This window comes from Lichenostomus cassidix, chromosome 3, assembly GCF_008360975.1.
Source record: "Lichenostomus cassidix isolate B80296 chromosome 3, HeHo_3.0, whole genome shotgun sequence".
In the NCBI taxonomy this organism is placed as follows: domain Eukaryota; kingdom Metazoa; phylum Chordata; class Aves; order Passeriformes; family Meliphagidae; genus Lichenostomus; species Lichenostomus cassidix.
Window position 1 is genome coordinate 110,188,494 of NC_139483.1, and position 17,069 is coordinate 110,205,562.

Sequence of the window (17,069 nt, forward strand, 5' to 3'; positions counted from 1 at the left end):
TCCTTGCCCATCACTCCCAAGAAAAGCTAAAACCTCCTGGTGAACAGCAGAACACATTTTGAAATGCTGGGGATCAATCAAGAACCATGTGTAGGATGCAGCTCAGCCCCAGCTCGGGCTGGGATGTGGAGCTCTCAGCAATGCAGGAAAAAGGCCTCTAATAGAGGGAAAAATTCCCTTTTCTTTGGCTTTCCCATTTACTTGCAAGGGATTCATTTTGATTAATTCTAAGACTGAGGGTTTTCCATAAGCGGCATTTTCTGGATAGCCCTGAAACACTTCTCTCACCACAGAATCCTAAAATGCTTTGGGTGGGAAGGGACATTAAAGATCATCCCATTCCACTAACCCAGCTTGCTCCAAGCCCTGTCCAGCCTGGCCTTGGACACTTCCAGGGATCCCAGCTTCTCTGGGAAATCTCTTCCAGTGCCTCAGTGGTTCTGTCCCAGAAGTTAGACAGCACCTGAGCAGCTGCTGAGGTATCTGAAGGTGCTTTTAGTAAAAGTAAAATTAGTTAAAATTAGACTACAATAAATTAATCCAACTAATAATTAGCTGTAAGATACACTAACCCAGAGCTATCCTACAACAACTAAGGATAATGAGTAAGGGAATGTCCTCCTCTGGGTTTCAACTTTCCAAAAGGATCAGCACCTTCAGATGCCACATCTTAATTTGGCATCTGAGCTCAGCAAACAACCGAGCCTGATGTGACCCACCAGTGTGGAAAATCTGTGTTTTCCAGAGGATTATGGCCCCTCTTGTCCAAGCCCTACCTCCTTCATTTCATCTCCCCACCCTCTGCCTCACTCCCTCTCTCATTGTGACATCTCCTCTTGGTCCCTGTGTCCACATCAGTGACACGGAGCAGGCTGGCCTCAGAAAAAAATAACAATATGGCAGTTCTGACCTTTATTATGTTTTTAAAAATCTTCCCTCAGAGTAACCTAACTGCTATTAAAGAGATGAATAAAAGGAGACAATGCTCCAAAAACACCACCTGTGCCCCAACCCCAGAACGAGGAACCCTGAGATGTGCTCCACTGTCCACCCCCTCCACGAAGAAAGGTTTTCCCCTCGTGGCTGTTTCCTTCTCAATCCAGCTCTGGTAGTTGAAAACAGACGTTAAAATCCTGTGGTTTGGCTTTCCTCCACTGACGATGCCGACCTGGAACCACTTCATGGTGTTCCAGTAGCTGCAAACCAGAGGTCCCCCGCTGTCCACCTGGGAAGGAGGAATGTCACAGCTGAGTCACACCTCAGGGCCCTCAGAGCAGCTGCTTCACACAGGTTGACTGGGAAAATCAGGCTCTGTCGCTGGGTCATGAGGATTTGGGGAGAAAAAAAGGGGAATTTGGATTCGAAATGTCACAGTTCAGCCCCGAGATCCTGCAGAATGAATAGGTACAGAACACAAGAGGAGAAGATCAGCCCCAATGCACTGCCCTGTCATTCCCAGCCTTTTCCACATGCTCCTGTGGCCCCAGGAGGATACCTGAAACCTGTCAGCAAGAGACAACATCCCAGAGAGAAAAGGGACATTTGCTGTGACTGCTCACTCAGTCCTTGTCTTCTCTGCAGAGCTGCTGGGTACCTGCCACTGTGAATTTTGGGGGCTGGCAGCCAGAAACCGGGCAGGAGATGAACAATAATCCTGACAAATCCTTCCTGAAGCCACAGTCACTTCCCTGGAAATGTTCCTGCTGCTGCAAGGACAACCACCACTCACCCAGGGTGGGAAAAGCTTCAAATGCAGCCCCTTCAAAAAGAGGAATATTCTCCTGTTGGCTGCTGTAGCTGGAGCACCAAGAGCACAGCCAGCTTTGGAATCTCTGGACACAAACCCAGGGAGAAGAGAAAGCAGCACTAAATCCACCCAGCCAGGTACAGCATTTTTCTGAGGAAAGGCTGTGTAAACAATGGGAATGCTCAGCCTGGAGAAGAAAAGGATCCAGGGAGAGCTCAGAGCCCCTGCCAGTGCCTAAAGGGGCTCCAGGAGAGCTGGAGAGGGACTTGGGACAAGGGATGGAGGGACAGGACACAGGGAATGGCTTCAAACTGCCAGAGGGCAGAGTTAGATGGGATATTGGGAAGGAATTTCTGGCTGTGAGGTTGGTGAGGCCCTGGCACAGGTTGCCCAGAGAAGCTGTGGCTGCCCCTGGATCCCTGGAAGTGTCCAAGGCCAGGCTGGACAGGGCTTGGAGCAACCTGGGGTAGTGGAAGGTGTCCCTGCCCATGGCAGGGGGTGGAACTGGGTAAATTTCAAGGTCCCTTCCAATCCAAACCAGTCTGGATTCTCTGACATCCTCAGTGCTGTGCAGCCCCTGCTATAAATAAGTTTCCTTCCACAGTGGGTTTGAATCTTTTTTTCACCCTTTCTCCAGCACTTGCAGTAAACAAATCCTATACCAACCCATTTCCCAAGACAGCAAACTTTACTGGGAAATGTTGTCCTTCCCTGTTTGCACGCTACTTGGGGAAACATCTCTGTCATTAATGGATGAAACCCCTTCTGCCAGCAGCTACCCTGAGCTAACACACATTAATTAATGAGCAAGGAAGGGGCTGAAGTTCCCTTTGCAGCTCATCAGCACTCGCTGAAGTTTATGGCTGAGTTCCCACTCCAGTAGCTGGAGGGCCCAGATCATTAATATTCTTATCCTTTTTTTTTATTTCCTCTTTTTTTTTTTTTTTTTTTTTCAGTTCAGTATTCATCCACGGGGGGCAAAATTAAGATAAATGCAGAGGAAATTAAATGTCTCTAGAATCACAGAATATCCTGAGCTGGAAAGGACCCACAAAGATCACAGATCTACAAACTCATTTAGGCTGGAAAAAAACCTTTCAGATTGTTGAGTCCGGAAACAAAACCAACACTGTTCGCTGTTATTGCAGCCACATCCTTGCACCTCAAGCAGTGCTGCCGGACCCTCTTCAGCCTCATCACCAAAAGACATTTCCCGACCCCATTCCAGCCAAAAATTCCCGTGAAAACCACCGAAATGCCCTTGGAGCGGCGCGTTCCGGGAGTCCTTGGCGGTGCATCCCGTTGGGATGAATGAGCATCCCCACCATTCCATTACCGGGGATTTCACTGCGAATCCCCTCGGGGCTGGATAGGGCTGAACGCACCATCCTGGCGCTGAAAAAAAGGCGCTGGGAGCTTCCCACCCCAGGATAACGAGCGGAGTGTGGAGACTGGGAGCCGGGATGCCCCGCGCCGGCTTTTCCCAGCAGGAAAAGGAGATTTTTTCCCCCACGGATCGGTTTCAGCCTCCAGTTTGGAGGCTGTTCACACTTGCAAAGGATCTTCCTTCCCGGGGTGTTTGAACAGCCGCGAATTCCTGATGCCTTGTGACTTTCCCTTCGGGAATTGTCTCGTCGCGTTTCGCGGCTGGGAAAGTAATCTGTGGCTGTGACTCGCGATCCTTATTTAAACTCTGCCTGGCGCAGTTTCTCTTTCTAATCAGATCTGCTCTTCCCCTGTTTTCCTCTTTAACCAAGTCCGTTCGGTTCCCTGCCTGGTTATTTGGGGGGATTTAAAACGTGGGATTTAAAACCCGGGCGGCACCTGCAAATCTATTTCCCTAATCCACAAGCCCCGAAATTCTGCTTCAGATCCCTTCCCACATGGGCTGAGCTGTTCTGCTTCCCGGCTGCTACTTCCAGCATGCCTGCTTGTCTTCAGCTATTTAACGTGAGGATTTGATCACAAAATGGGCCAAATCATCCTCTCCGTGTGATAACCTCACTGTCATAATTCATAAATCCAAAAACCTGGATGAATCAGGAGCCTGGTTTTTATAGGGTTAAGATGGAGAAAATAAACTCAGTCCTTGGATAATTCAGAATATCCCTGTATCCACCTTAAGCCTCCAGGAATGGCCCAAGGTTTTCCATCCTTGAGTAGGAGAGGGTGTGGGAGGAGCGAGTTTTTGAGTGCTCAGACAATTATCTCAGCTCTGTGATGCTTCCAGTAACGCTAATTTAATGAACGCTCAGGTTAACGACTCGGAGGGTCGAAGAATTATTAAATGCTGCTTTTTCAGGCTCCTGTATCCTGGTGGTGAAACACTCCTGGTCAGCAAAACACACCGGATACCTGCTCCTGCTTTTCCATCTAAGTGCCAAGTTTCTGGGTAGAAAAAAAAAAATCCCCTAAAAATAGCAGCTTTGCTTCTGTTTCATGTTTCTTGTCATCTCGAAGATGAGTGAAAAGCAAGCTCAACAAATCAGGTCTGGTGCTGAATTCCTGCCTTAAACATGTTAATCCTCCCATTAGGAGAGGTGAAAGCAAATGATACATTCACTGATAAATAGCTCTGGGTTGTATGAAATCTGTCACTGCCTAACAAGGTGCTTTGTTCACTGAGGCTGACCAAAAATTTCATCTTTTTCACTGCGGCCAAAACCTTTTTTTTTTTTTTTTTTGCAAACATCAGGAGCCTTTCTGCTGCCTTTAGTGGGCTTTGGATCAAAAGTGTAATCTCTCTTTCACATTTATATTCGTGTCTGCAGCACAGTCATTGATCAGAACAAACACGTTCAGCCACATAAATCTTCCGAGGTGGGAGAAGCTCGGGGGGTGGGAGGACAACTCATCTGATCCTCATTAGGAGGATGCACAATCCCTGCAAGTCGTTGCTGGTTTCATTTTCATGTTGGTGAGCTCTGTGCAAATTGGAGAGAATCAGCACGGGAGTAACAACGCTGGGAATAACAACAGTGCCCAGCAGAGTTGCCCTGGCTGCTGGAGGCAATGGTTTTGGCAAACATCACTTGTCCAGTCATTTCCAGCTGTGTCTAAAGTGGGAGGAAGGAGGTTGTGGCCACTTTGATGTGCAGGTGTCACAAATGCACCAGGGAACACAGGGCTCCTCTCACACAAACCCTGTGAGAGCCTTCAGCTCCTCTGTCCTTCCATCCCCTGGCTGGGAAATGGGAGAAGACAACCCAAATCCACCCACTGTGATGTCAGCAGGGTCCATCAGTGGCTGCTGTGACAGTTCAGATGCTTCTGGCCAAGCCCCTGTGGCCCAGACTGCTGTCTCTGACTGTCATCTGCAGCAAGTGCTCAGGGGAGGAGAAGGAGGAACAGGACAAGTATTTGCAGAGTTGTATTTACATCCCAGTGCTTAATGGCCTCAGAGAGATCTTCATCCAGGAAATGACCTAATTGCTTTTTGAATCCATTTATCCCTTAGGATAAATACCCACAACATCCTGGTCAGTGGCTCCTATAGTTTAATTACCTGATGGATGAAAAAACACTTCCTTCTCTTTGTTTTGGATCTGCTGCCTGATAAGGCCATCTGACACCCCTCCTTCGTGTGTTTGGAGCAGCAGTGACACCAGGACAGCTCCTGACTCCTCTCCATGCTGCCCATGAGGTCAGAAATGTGTCACATCCCCATCAGACATCTCTCTCACCAGCCTCACCGTCCTGCTCTGTTATTCCCTGTGCTGCCAGGAGCTCTTCCACATCCCTGTTCATCCTTCCCACTCCACTTTCCTCCTTTTCTAAGGTCACCACTCGTTTCTCAGATGGAGTAGACAGGAATCACACACAGGGAGGCTCCCAGGATAACTGCCCTGGCATGACACATTTGCTTTGCCACTTATTCCTGTCCTAATAATTCCTAAAGCTCTCGTTGCCCTTTTGACCTCCCCACAGCCTCAAGCTGATGTTTTTGAAGGAACACCCACAGTCCTTCTGACATGGTAATAGCTAAATTAGAGCCTGTTATGGCCAGGGTACAGCTGGAATTGTTTCTCCACATATTCATTACTTCTCCTTTATCAATAATGAGCTGCAGCTGCTGTTTTAACCTCCAGACACTTGGAATAATGGGACTTACTGCACACCCAGATTTCACTTTGACCACTTTGAATAATTCTGTGGCATTGGCCAACTTGGTCATCTTGGCATTTGCCCTCCTGGGACGTTAAAATTTATTTCATGGATGCCAACACAACTCTTCCTGTAAGTTCTTTCTGTGTTTAAATCCTCCAAAGCCCTTCGACTTCATGAGAGCTCAGTTTCTCCAGGAGCCTTTGGTGAGGAATCTCCTTACAAGGGTTTTGGGAATCTCAGAACATGTTAGAAGGTTGGACAACCCTCTTCCACGGGCTTGGTAACTCCTTCAAAGAATCTGGATGTGCCTGTGAGTCACAGCTTTCCCTCAAAGCTGTCACTGAGTGAGGAGCAGCTCCTCTCAATCACCACATTCCCCACTCCCAGGGCAAGCTGGGATTTTGTGTTCAGCTGGATCCTGAGGTGTTCTGCTCCCCACCAGGAACACAAAGCCACGCTGGAGCCCCCAACAGCTTCAGTTTGAGGGAGTGAAAGCTACAATCCAGAGGAAGAGAGCAGAAGAGGCACCCAACATCATCCTCATAATCATCCCAGGTTCTTGCATCCCGAATTAATTTCTCACAGAATAAAGAATGAAGCCACCAGAGCCTGAATGGGTTCACTTGTCTGCCCACATCATAAAATGATAAAGTGATGAAAGCCCTAAAAAATCATGGGACACTGGAAATGTGTTCTGATTCTTGTGAGCTTCACAGCAAAGGACCTTTCAGAAGAAAACTGAAGGCACTGCAAAGAAGAAACACCTCTCCACTGTTTTGTTCTGGGGCTTCCCAGGACACCTTCCTGCTTAAAGCAATCTTTTTTCTCATATCCCTTGGGAAAAAAATCCCACCTCATGGTGGTAGTAATGGTTCAGTGGTGGGAAATCCATGGCAAGGGTGGGGAGTGGATCTCTCTGTTCAATAGGGTAAGAGGAAACAGCTGCAAGTTGCACCATGGGAGGTTTAGATTGAATATTAGGAAAAATGTCTTCACTGAAAGGGTTGTCCAGCCCTGGTACAGCTGCACAGGGCAGTGGTGGAGTCACCACCCCTGGAAATGTTAAAAAAAGGTGTGGATGTGGCACCTGGGGCATGGTGGCCTTGGCAGTGGTGGGGGAATCATTGGACTCGATGATCCCAGAGGGATTTTCTGACCTCAGTGATCCTGTGACTCTATTATTAAGCTCAGGTACAACCATAAAGTACTTTTGTACAGTTCGTAGTAACTTTGGACTGAAATGGGGATAGTTTTGACTCCTGGCCCCAGGGAACATTTGGCTGATAGGCAGAAGGACCTAAAGCCACAGAACTCCTGTGGATGCTCCCCACCCCTACAGACTGCAGCCAAACCATCCTTCATCCACCTCTGCTCAGGTATTTCGAGTAGCCTCAGAGGCTGACCACACTATCCTGGTTTTCCCTCTTCTCCCTGAATCCATGACAGTTACCTGCAAAACCACAATTTTCATTTGCAGACATTTTTCCTTTACAAAAAATTCTATTTCACGAGTCTCCCTTTGCAGTTTTGGGGCCACGTTAGGACCACCAAAAGGGTGCAAGAACTTGTGAAATGATGGCAGAGCTTTTCCAGTGCAAGTCAAGCTCCTGTTGCAGTAAGTGGGGTGTGGTTTGAGGTGGGAGCAGTGGAATACCAGGGGATATCCTGGGATATCTAAAAGAGAATTAAATGTAGGAAACTGTCCTGCCTTGGAGCCAAGTGTCACCCTGGGAGCTAAACACCTTCAGCTTGATTTCAGCTCATGGGAAGCAAAAAACACACATACAGGGATTGATCTCATTTCAACACAAGTGAATAAAACAGTGACTCCCAGCACCAGGGCTTTTTTCCCCCTGTTGATGGAAAAATGGTGCTGTAGATGCTGATGGTTATAAAGGAGATATTTTTGAAAATGGCTGGAAAAAACCCATCCAGGTTTGCACAACAACTGCTGCTTTTGCTCCAGCTCTGTGGGGTGAGAGCCCTGAGCACCCCAGAGGCTCCAAAGAGCATTTTCAGAGATGGGACAAGGAGGGAATGGCTTTAACCTGACAGAAAGCAGGGTTAGATGGGGTATTGGGAAGAAATTCTTCCCTGGGAGGGTGGCACAGGATTCCCAGAGAAGCTGTGGCTGCCCCTGGATCCCTGGAAGTGTCCAAGGCCAGGCTGGACAGGACTTGGAGCAACCTGGGATAGCAGAAGGGTGGAACAAGATGAGCTTTAAGGTCCCTTTAAACCCCAACCACTGTGTGATTTATGACCAAAACAGCCCCAGGGGTTGATCCCTGCAGCCTGGGACTCACCTGAGCTGGGACCACTGGGGCTCACATGATTCCTTCCCCTGAAATCAGAGCAGGGCTCAGCCTCCCTTCCTGTGCTGCTGAACTGTAGGTGACCTGTGGCTCCAGCTGAACACACTTTGTCCTAATCACCACATCAGAGCTCCCCCCACAGCCCCTCTGAACTATAATTGGGCCATTTACTGAATTTTGCCTGGGCAGGGAAGGCACTGAAGGAGGCATTTGCTTTGTGAGCCCCTCGTACTCTAATTATTGTTCAAGTTACCATTGCATCAGAGCCTGACAAAAGATGCTTAAGAAAGCAAGGAATGAGACATCAATTGTGGTTCACGGGGTCATGGAAGAAATGTAGCACACAAAAAAATAATACATAGGCCATCTCCAGTGTCTGTTCTTTAGCACTTGTACCCCCTGAGCATCCATTAATGTTAATGTTTATGACTAAATAGAACTGTAAGTCAATTACAGCTCCTGGTAGTGTTAATTCCCAGCCAATCCATATATTTGTCTGCAGAACTGCCAGGGAATTGGGGTAGAATAGATTTTTCTTTTTTAAGGGAATGGAGGATTTTTTTAAAGGACAAATGCTTGGGAGCTCTGCTCTTCAATCTCCTTGGGTTATTAGAGGAATATGGTCAGTTATCCACAAATTAGGCTGGTCTGGTATGAGGGCAGCTGGTGAAATGTCTGAGCCTTTTTATTCATGGCCTTTCTATTCATGGAATGGCCTCAAGATGCACCAGGGGAGGTTCAGCTTGGACATCAGGAGGAATTTTTTCCACAATCCCAGGTTGCTCCAAGCCCTGTCCAACCCAGCCTTGGACACTTCCAGGGATCCAGGGGCAGCCACAGCTTCACCTGTGCCAGGGCCTCACCACCCTCACAGGGAGGAATTCCTTCCCAATATTCCATCTAAATCTCTTCTCTTCTGGCTTAAAACCATTCCCCTTAGTCCTAACACTACCTCCCCATGAACAAAGTTGGTCCCTCCATCACAGTTCATAGGTTTGGATCCAGATGTGGATCAGGTGGACATACAACCTCAAGCTCAGCAACTTGCCTGTCTTAGCCTGGCTCTGGAAATGAAAACACCTATCCTGAACCTCAGCAAATCCCAGGAATGGTTAGTGTAAGGATTTTATCTCCTCTGCCTCCAGAGCTCCTGGGGCTACAGCTGCTGGAGCAAACTCAGCATCTCCAGGGCTTCTTCCCTGACCAGGAATCTCTGCCTTGCCCCAGCCTTTCATCCTTCCTGGCCTCCCCACAGTGACTGTCATGGGTGGCTCCTGATCCTGGAAGTCCTCCAGGAGAGCTGATTGGCACAGACCAACACCATGTCTCCATGACAGAGGTGAGGATTTGGGTATTTTGGAGTCTGACCTCACTCTCATCTCACACAAACCCTGTAATCCTTACAGACAATCACAGCTGGAGAGGCTGCACTGTCCACAGAGCAGATGGATTGTCCAGTTCTGGGGCCCTCCCTGCAAGAAGGACATGGAGGGGCTGGAGTGTGTCCAGAGAAGGACAGAAAGAGCTGGGGAAGGGTCTGGAGCAGCAGGAGCAGCAGAGGGAGTTGGGGGAGCTCAGCCTGGAGAAAAGGAGGCTCAGGGGGAACCTTCTGCTTCTGCACAACCAGGGAACAAGGGACAAATAAGGGAAAACAGCCTCAAGCTGTGCCAGGGGAGGTTCAAGCTGGATATTAGAAAAAAATTCTTTCATGTAAGGATGGTGAGGCACTGGAAGGAGCTGCCCAGGGAGGTTTGCGGTCCCCATCCCTGGAGGTGTCCAAGGAATGCATGGATGTGGCATTCAGTGCTCTGGGCTGGTGACAAGGTGGCCACAGGTTGGACTCGATGATCTCAGAGCTCTTTTCCAAGCTAAATCATTCTGGGATTCTCTCCAGCAGTCCCTGCTGCAGAAGAAGCATCAGGTTCAGCCCCATCCTGTCCCAGACCATGACCAGGCAGCCCACTCTGGACAAACCACCAGGTTTGTGACCCAACCTAGTAAGGCCAAAAGTGCCCTCCATGACTTTAACCAGCACCTCCCAGAAAGTCAGGATCAGCAAAATCTGGTGACAAATCACATCACTTGTTTCATCCCTGAAGAGCACCACATCTACCTTCAGCTCTGGTTTTGTCCTGTTCCCTTTATTCCAGTTTACAAAACATTTCTGCCTGGTCAGGGTCCTCCTAAAAACAGGGAGATTCTGGATCTTGGGGGTTATCACCCATGGAATCCTCATGTTCTTCCACTGTTTGGAAAGCTCCCATTCCTGGTTCATTCCTCAGATGGATCTGACATTATTGTGGATCAAAACAGCTCCTTCATCGCCTTCTGAATCCAGGAGATTCATTTTGCTGGGAACAAGTGCTCCTGCTGTTTCACCAGCATCATCCACCAGCAGAACCTCAGGCTGGGCTGGGCAGTGCATTCCTTAATCATATTAATGTTATCCTGTGGCAGGTTCCTTTTTAAGATTTTATTGATTGAATTTAATAGAGGTGAAAGTCAATCATTGAATAGTTCCAGAGGCAGGTGCTCTCTGGCTAATCAAAAAATCATTTTGCAAAGCAAACTCCCCTCAGCTGCCCACAATCCTGCTTTTCTCTCTGTCCTGGGTGCTGGTTTAGTTCCTGCAGTGAATAATTCCCACAGGATGGAGCTATCCATCCACATGTCTGCCCATCCAGCCCACTCCAAACCCATGGACTTGTCTAAAATACAGCTGGACAGGGCTTGGAGCAGCCTGGTCCAGTAGAAGATGTCCCTGCCCATGGCAGGAGGGTGGAACTGGATGAGATTTAAGGCTCTGTCCAACCCAAACCACTCAGTGATTCCAAGAAAACCATTTCCAAGTGGAGGATGGAAATCTCAGTCTGGAAGCAGAGGCTGCAGGAAAGCCCAGTCCTTGCCAGGCTCTCAGAGGAGGGGCTGGAAGTTGGATGTTACGAAAGACAAATTGTTCTTTGGCTTCCAGAATTTGTTTGGCACCAGGACAGCGATCCTGGAGGTGGGATATGTCCCGAGGGCACAAGTTCTGAGTGAGTTTTGCCACCTTTGGGTGTTTGTGTCAGGTCCCTGCTGTCAAACTCTGCCCAAATTCTAATTTAGCTTGAAAAGTCCCTCATTCTCCATCACTGCCACGCTGCCATAAGATGTGACTCATTCTGGCACCCACAGAGCAGCCAAAAACATTTGGGTCAGAGCTAAGACCTCACCTGAGAAATGTTTCTAGATTTCAGATTAAATACCCCCCAGATTAAACTTCCCTCCCAATTCTTTCACCTTCAACCTCCTGAACAACCATTCCTGTCTCCTTTCAGGCTGTGACCTGGCCGTGAAGCAGACCAGGAATGTTGATCCCTTTACCTGGCAGTCTCCTCCTCCTCCTTGCCTTGTCTCAGCACACATCATGCTCCCCACGAGGTGTGGGATCTGCTCCAGGCATTTCTCCCTGCTGAGCAGCTTCATCCGTGTTTTCTGCAGGATGTAAATTGCTGTGGCAAATGAGAAGAGAAGGATCAACAAACCTGCTGGAGGCTCCCCTTGGGAAGGATCTCAGCTGGATTTCTAGACCATCTCAGGGCAATAGGGTCTCAGGGCACAACTGTGAGGTCACAGGGGCTTAGGGGGATCCCCAAGGGTTGGCAATGATGAGTTCATGCTCCTGAGTTTATCACAGGATCCCAGAATGGTTTGGGTGGGAAGGGACCTTAAAGATCACCCAGTGCCACCCCCTGCCATGCACTGGGACATTTTCCACTATCCCAGGTTACTCCAAGCTCTGCCCAGCCTGGCCTTGAACAATTCCAGGGATGTCAGACTACTGGGAAACCCCCAAAGGCATGGATTTTCCTGCTGGTGGTCTCAGTGATGAGCTGCACTGCACACCTGGAGTTTCTCACTCGTGGTTTTTTGGAAACTCAGTCTGAGGGATTCTTCATGGGATGAAGAAGGGCAAAGTTCGCTGAGCTTTCCCCAGAATTCTAATCTTAGAGTTATAGAATCATGGAATAATTTACATTGGAAACAACCTTTAATATTGAGTCCAGCCATTCCCCAGTGCTGCCAAGGCCACCACTGACCCCTGTCCCCAAGTGCCACATCCACAGGGCTTTTAAATCCCTCCAGGGATGGGGACTCCACCACTGCCCAGGGCAGCTGTTCCAACGCCCAACAACTCTTCCAGGGAAGAAATTTTCCCTAATATCCAATATAAACATTGTTCTCCCTGGGGAGGGCTGTGAGGTCATTCCTCACCCAGGGGATCAGCTGGATCTTCACAAAGTGGCTCTTAGGATGGCAGCACACAAAGGAAAAAAAAAGGAAATATCTGCTTTATTCTTCTCTCAGGATGGGAATACAAAAATCACAGCTGGCACCTGCAAGTGACAAAAAGCCTGAAAATGTGATGGGCTATTTGGAAACCCCACTGATTTCACCCACATTTCTCTTTAAAGTGAACCTGAGTTTGAAGGATAAAACTGAGATCTTCAGATCATTTGAAATTCACTCCTTCTTTTCACGGAGCTAAATCCTCCCAGAACCTTCAGGAAACTGTGACTCAATGCTACATCTAAAAGATGGAATTTGCCAGGTCCCTTTTCCAGCTGAGGTGGAAATGCCCAAATATGAAAATGCTTTGATTTAGGAATCTCCAGGGAGGTGGAGCCTCTCTGTTATGGAGAGAAGCTGTGAGAGCTGGGGGTGTCCAAACTGGAGAAGACAAAGCTCTCGAAAGACTTTAGAGCCTCTTCCAGAGCCTAAAGGGGCTCCAGGAGAGCTGGAGAGGGACTTGGGACAAGGGATGGAGGGACAGGACACAGGGAATGGCTTCAAACTGCCAGAGGGGAGGGAGAGATGGGATATTGGGAAGGAATTGTTCCCTGTGAGGGTGGTGAGGCCCTGGAATAGAATTCCCAGAGAAGTTGTGGCTGCCCCTGGATCCCTGGAAGTGTCCCAGGCCAGGTTGGACAGGACTTGGAGCAACCTGGGATAGTGGAAGGTGTGCCTTCCCATGGCAGGGGGTAGGATGAGATGATTTTTAAGGTCCCTTCCAAGCCAAACTGTTCCATGGTCCTGTACCTTTTGACTTTGCCCTCACCACACCATCACATCCTCCCTCTCACCACACTCAGCTTCTGCTGGTTTTTTTTCTGAAGCCTCTCCCAGACAGAAGGTGGGGAGTGCCAGGGCTGAGCTCGTCGACATCAATTTTTGGGAGCAGAATCCATGTCAGCTGAGCCCACACAGCAGCACGAGGCCAACCCCCAGTGCTGCTCCGTGGATTTTGCACAGAAGAGCTCAAGAGAAATCCTGCAGAGGGACTCTGCAGCAGCCCCTCTGTTCTGGGAGCATTTTACCTTGGTGAAATGGGAGAGTTTCACATCTATAACAGGGCTGTGTGTTACTGGTGTGTGAGGAAAACTAAGCCTAAGAAGGCAAATGCAGAGTTTCATGGGAAAGACAGCAAGCCTTTGGAGCAGAAAAGCAAGGATTAAATGGGATATTCACTCAGTGCATCCTGGGGAGGATCACTCAGTCTCCAAGGCACCCCCCTGCCCTCTTGGTGCTGATTAATTCTGTCCAATAATGAAACAGCTCAGTGGCTATTTAGTAACATTTGTTCAGGACAGGCATTTTGGGTCACAGTCAATGCTGGAACTGCTTTCATTAGTGCTTAAATGAGAGCAATTAGCAACAGCAATCTGCAGTTCCAAATGAGTGCAGAAAGGAGTGGCCAGAAGAGCCAATGAGTCCATCCATCTCATGGAGGCCTTAAGCCAAAAACAACCCCAAAAACCTGTATTTTCCTCAGTCCAGACCACTTTAAACCCAGCCTGACTAGGGAATCATGGAATATCTTGATCTGGAAGTTACCCACAAGGATCCCACTAGGTGAGAAATGTTCAAGACAAGGCTGGAGCAGCCTGGGATAGTAGAAGGTGTCACTGCCCTTGGCAGGGAGCTGGAATAAGATGATCTTTCAGGTCCCTTCCAACCCTAATAATTCTCTGATTCTATGCTAATTTACCGACCAGAGTGGATCTTGTCTTAATCTGGGTGCCATAAAGAGTTCCAAAGTTTGGAGGTGGTGCCAAAATAGGTCCCAGGCTTTGTTCTGGGAGGCTGTGGGTGACTAGTTCTGGCCCAGAACAGGGAACTGCAGAGGCTGGGGTGGGCTGGATGTGTTCACCAGGGTGGTGGGGAGTGGAACTTTGGGAAACCCCTAAGTGGATAAATTTAAATTATCCTCCATCAGCAAATGGCTCTCCTGCAGCACCTCACCTGCACTGGTGTTCCCCCAGCAAGCAGCCCAGCAGTGCTGCCACGTGTCCATGTCACATGTGAAGGGCAAGCAGATGGGAATTTTCTCCTTGCTGAACTCGATGGGGTGGCTGAGCAGGATCAGGGCAATGTCATTTTGCAGGCTGGTTCTGTTGAATTTCTCGTGCAGGATCAAGCTGTCTGGCTTGTGCTCCTGCAGTGGGAGGCTGAGGTCAACTCCCCCCACTGCCACTGTGAGGTCTGGTGGCCTTAAAAACAAAGCAGAAGGAGGGGAAACATGATCAACATGAAGGATTTGGGTTATAAAGGTTGGTGCCTCTTCCCCCTGAGCAGGACAGGGTGATGGCTTGGGCAATTCAGCTATAAATATCCCAGGAATTTACTCCTAGGCGAGGATAATTTCCAGGGCAGTGAGGTGCAGAGGTAGAATGTGAATGCAGCCAGGCTATAAATAACCCAGTCACCACCAAGCAGATGGAATGGGCTGGATCTTTCAGATCCCTGTGCCCTGGGCTGGCTGCTTGGACCCTGCTGTCCCCAGCCAGCTGCTCCAGGCTGTGCTGCCACAGGTCATTTGTCACCGAGCAGCCTCAGCTCTCAGAGCTGCCACGTTTTGGAAGAGGCTCACAGAGGGCTGGACTCTGTCCCTGGGCATTGTGTGGAGTTGATTTATGCAGAACTCAGTGTTTTAAAATCAGAATCTCCGTGAGGTGAAGGTGTTTGCTGTGTGAAATCAAAGGTCATTTGGGGGTTAGAACGAGCTGGAATGGAATACATGACCTTTGACAAGGTCCTGGAACAGGTGTAGATGCACCAGAAATGCTCAGGGCCATCAGAACAGCAGCAGGGGCATTTCTCCAAGGCTGCTCAGGCCATCCCTCAAAGTATTCCCCTTCTGCTTCTCCTGGTTGTGCAGATTTTTGCACATTTCTGTGTCCAAAAATGACCCCCAAAGTTGACACTCCCTGTTTCCAGGGCTCAGCCACATAGATGTGACACATGACCCTGAGGAGATGCACATCCTGCATCCACCAGGAGGAATATCATCCCCCCACAGTGCCTGGGCTGCCCTCCCTCCCCTGGAGCACTCACAGCTCTTCTGCAAAGCAGTGGGCTGCAGTTAAAATCCACAGAGCGCTGATGATGGAGCCTCCACAGATGTGATTCCCCTGGCTCTGGATGCTCACATGCCACGGGAACTCCCCAGGCTTGACCTGTGTCCCTGTGCCAATCCTCTTGCCAGTCTCCTGGAAGGTCTCGTAGGAGGGTCGGAGGCCACACTCTGGGGACAAATGGGACAGGTTGGACACGTTCAGAGTGTCACAGCCTGTGCTGCTGAGCTGCAGGGGCAGGACATCCCTGAGCACTGGTCTGGAAAAATTCAGAGTCCTTGAAACATGGAATCACAGAGTGGTTTGGGTTGGAAGGAGCCTTAAAAATCTTTTTTTCAACTCCTGCCATGGGCAGGGACACCTTCCACCATCCCAGGTTGCTCCAAGCCCTGTCCAATTTGACCTTGGACACATCCAGGGGCAGCCACAGCTTCTCTGGGAAACCTGTGCCAGGTTTCACCACCCTCACAGCCAAGAATTCCTTCCCAGAATCCCATCTATCCCTGTCCTCTGGCAGTGGGAAGCCATTTCCTGCGTCCTGTCCCTCCATCCCTTGTCCCAAGTCCCTCTCCAGCTCTCCTGGAGCCCCTTTAGGCACTGGCAGGAGCTCTGAGCTCTCCCTGGATCCTTCTCTTCTCCAGGTGAACACCCCCAGCTCTCCCAGCCTGGCTCCACCCTTGGAGCATCTCCATGGATTCCTCTGGACTCTCCAGCAGCTCTGATTTTGGACTCCAGGGCTGGAGGTAGCTCTGCAGGTTCAGTCTCAGCAGAGTAAAGGCTGAGAATCTCCTCCCTGGATCTGCTCTTTGATCTCTGCCAAAGCCCCTGACATCCCTGTCACCTCCCCAAACCCAAACTCTGCCAAGCACTGCCCAGGTGTTTGGGGTGAGAAGAGCCATTGATCACTTCCCATGGGCAGGTTGGATAAAATCCCTGTTTAGGGAGTGGGAGGTGCCTCAGGCTGCAGCACTGCCACCCCTTTATTCCCTCAGCAGAAGGAACAAGCCCAGGCCTGCTTCACTCACCCACATGGGAATATCCCAGAGGATCTCCAGCTCTGTGCTGAGAACGCTGAGAAACAAAACCTGCCTGGGCACTGCTGGTCAGGGAAGCTAACCAGGAGAGGGCAAGGAGCAGCATCTCAGTCCATCCTGGGCCAACACTCCCCCACAGCTCTCAGGGCAGTGATGCCTCTGCAGACACCTCAGGACATCTGCATTCCATGTCAACACAACCCCAGGTGACATCACAGCTCCCTCTCCTTCCCGTTGCTGCAGCAGTTGGATGTTCCTTCCTACGGCAAAAGGTTCACTGAGGGAAAGTGCAGGGATTTCCAAAAGGTTTGTGATTTCCTTTAGCCCCAACAGGGACAAGGCAGAAGTGAAATTCCTGTCAGTATCCTGGACTAACCTCACAGGATATGGCAATGGTAGATTCCAAGAGCTGAGTGCTGTAGCCATGCTGGATCTTGAGCCACCTTTGAAGAGCTCAGGTGCTGGTCCTGCATCA

The 17,069-nt window shown here is 49.5% G+C and overlaps 1 protein-coding gene and 1 long non-coding RNA gene across 4 annotated transcripts; one reads left to right on the top strand and one right to left on the bottom strand.

Annotated features, from left to right (window-relative positions):
* Nucleotides 1-913: 913 nt before the first annotated feature.
* LOC146440476 (serine protease 55-like) lies at nucleotides 914-16,782 on the bottom strand. Its single transcript, XM_085057155.1, has 5 exons — nucleotides 16,586-16,782; nucleotides 15,541-15,730; nucleotides 14,449-14,696; nucleotides 11,530-11,657; nucleotides 914-1,225 (listed from the first exon to the last, which is right to left on the bottom strand). Exons 1-5 carry the CDS (start codon nucleotides 16,698-16,700, stop codon nucleotides 938-940), a joined length of 969 nt encoding a protein of 322 aa, XP_084913281.1. The 5' UTR covers nucleotides 16,701-16,782; the 3' UTR covers nucleotides 914-937.
* Nucleotides 5,026-6,452, top strand: LOC146440477 (uncharacterized). Of its 3 annotated transcripts, none has more exons than XR_014851165.1 (5): nucleotides 5,026-5,103; nucleotides 5,205-5,390; nucleotides 5,675-5,721; nucleotides 5,811-6,164; nucleotides 6,297-6,452. It is a non-coding gene; the product is annotated as an uncharacterized LOC146440477 (long non-coding RNA). The 3 variants fall into 3 exon arrangements; XR_014851166.1 differs by having other exon boundaries at nucleotides 5,817-6,164; XR_014851167.1 differs by lacking the exons at nucleotides 5,675-5,721; nucleotides 5,811-6,164.
* Nucleotides 16,783-17,069: the final 287 nt, after the last annotated feature.

Excerpts from the sequence above, each read along its gene's own strand:
- LOC146440476 (XM_085057155.1), bottom strand. The coding sequence starts at position 16,700 with ATGCTGCTCCTTGCCCTCTCCTGGTTAGCTTCCCTGACCAGCAGTGCC. Across the intron at positions 15,731-16,585 it reads TCTGGGATATTCCCATGTGG|AGTGTGGCCTCCGACCCTCC; the intron begins GTGAGTGAAGCA and ends ATTTGTCCCCAG. Across the intron at positions 11,658-14,448 it reads CTGGGGGAACACCAGTGCAG|CAATTTACATCCTGCAGAAA; the intron begins GTGAGGTGCTGC and ends CATTTGCCACAG.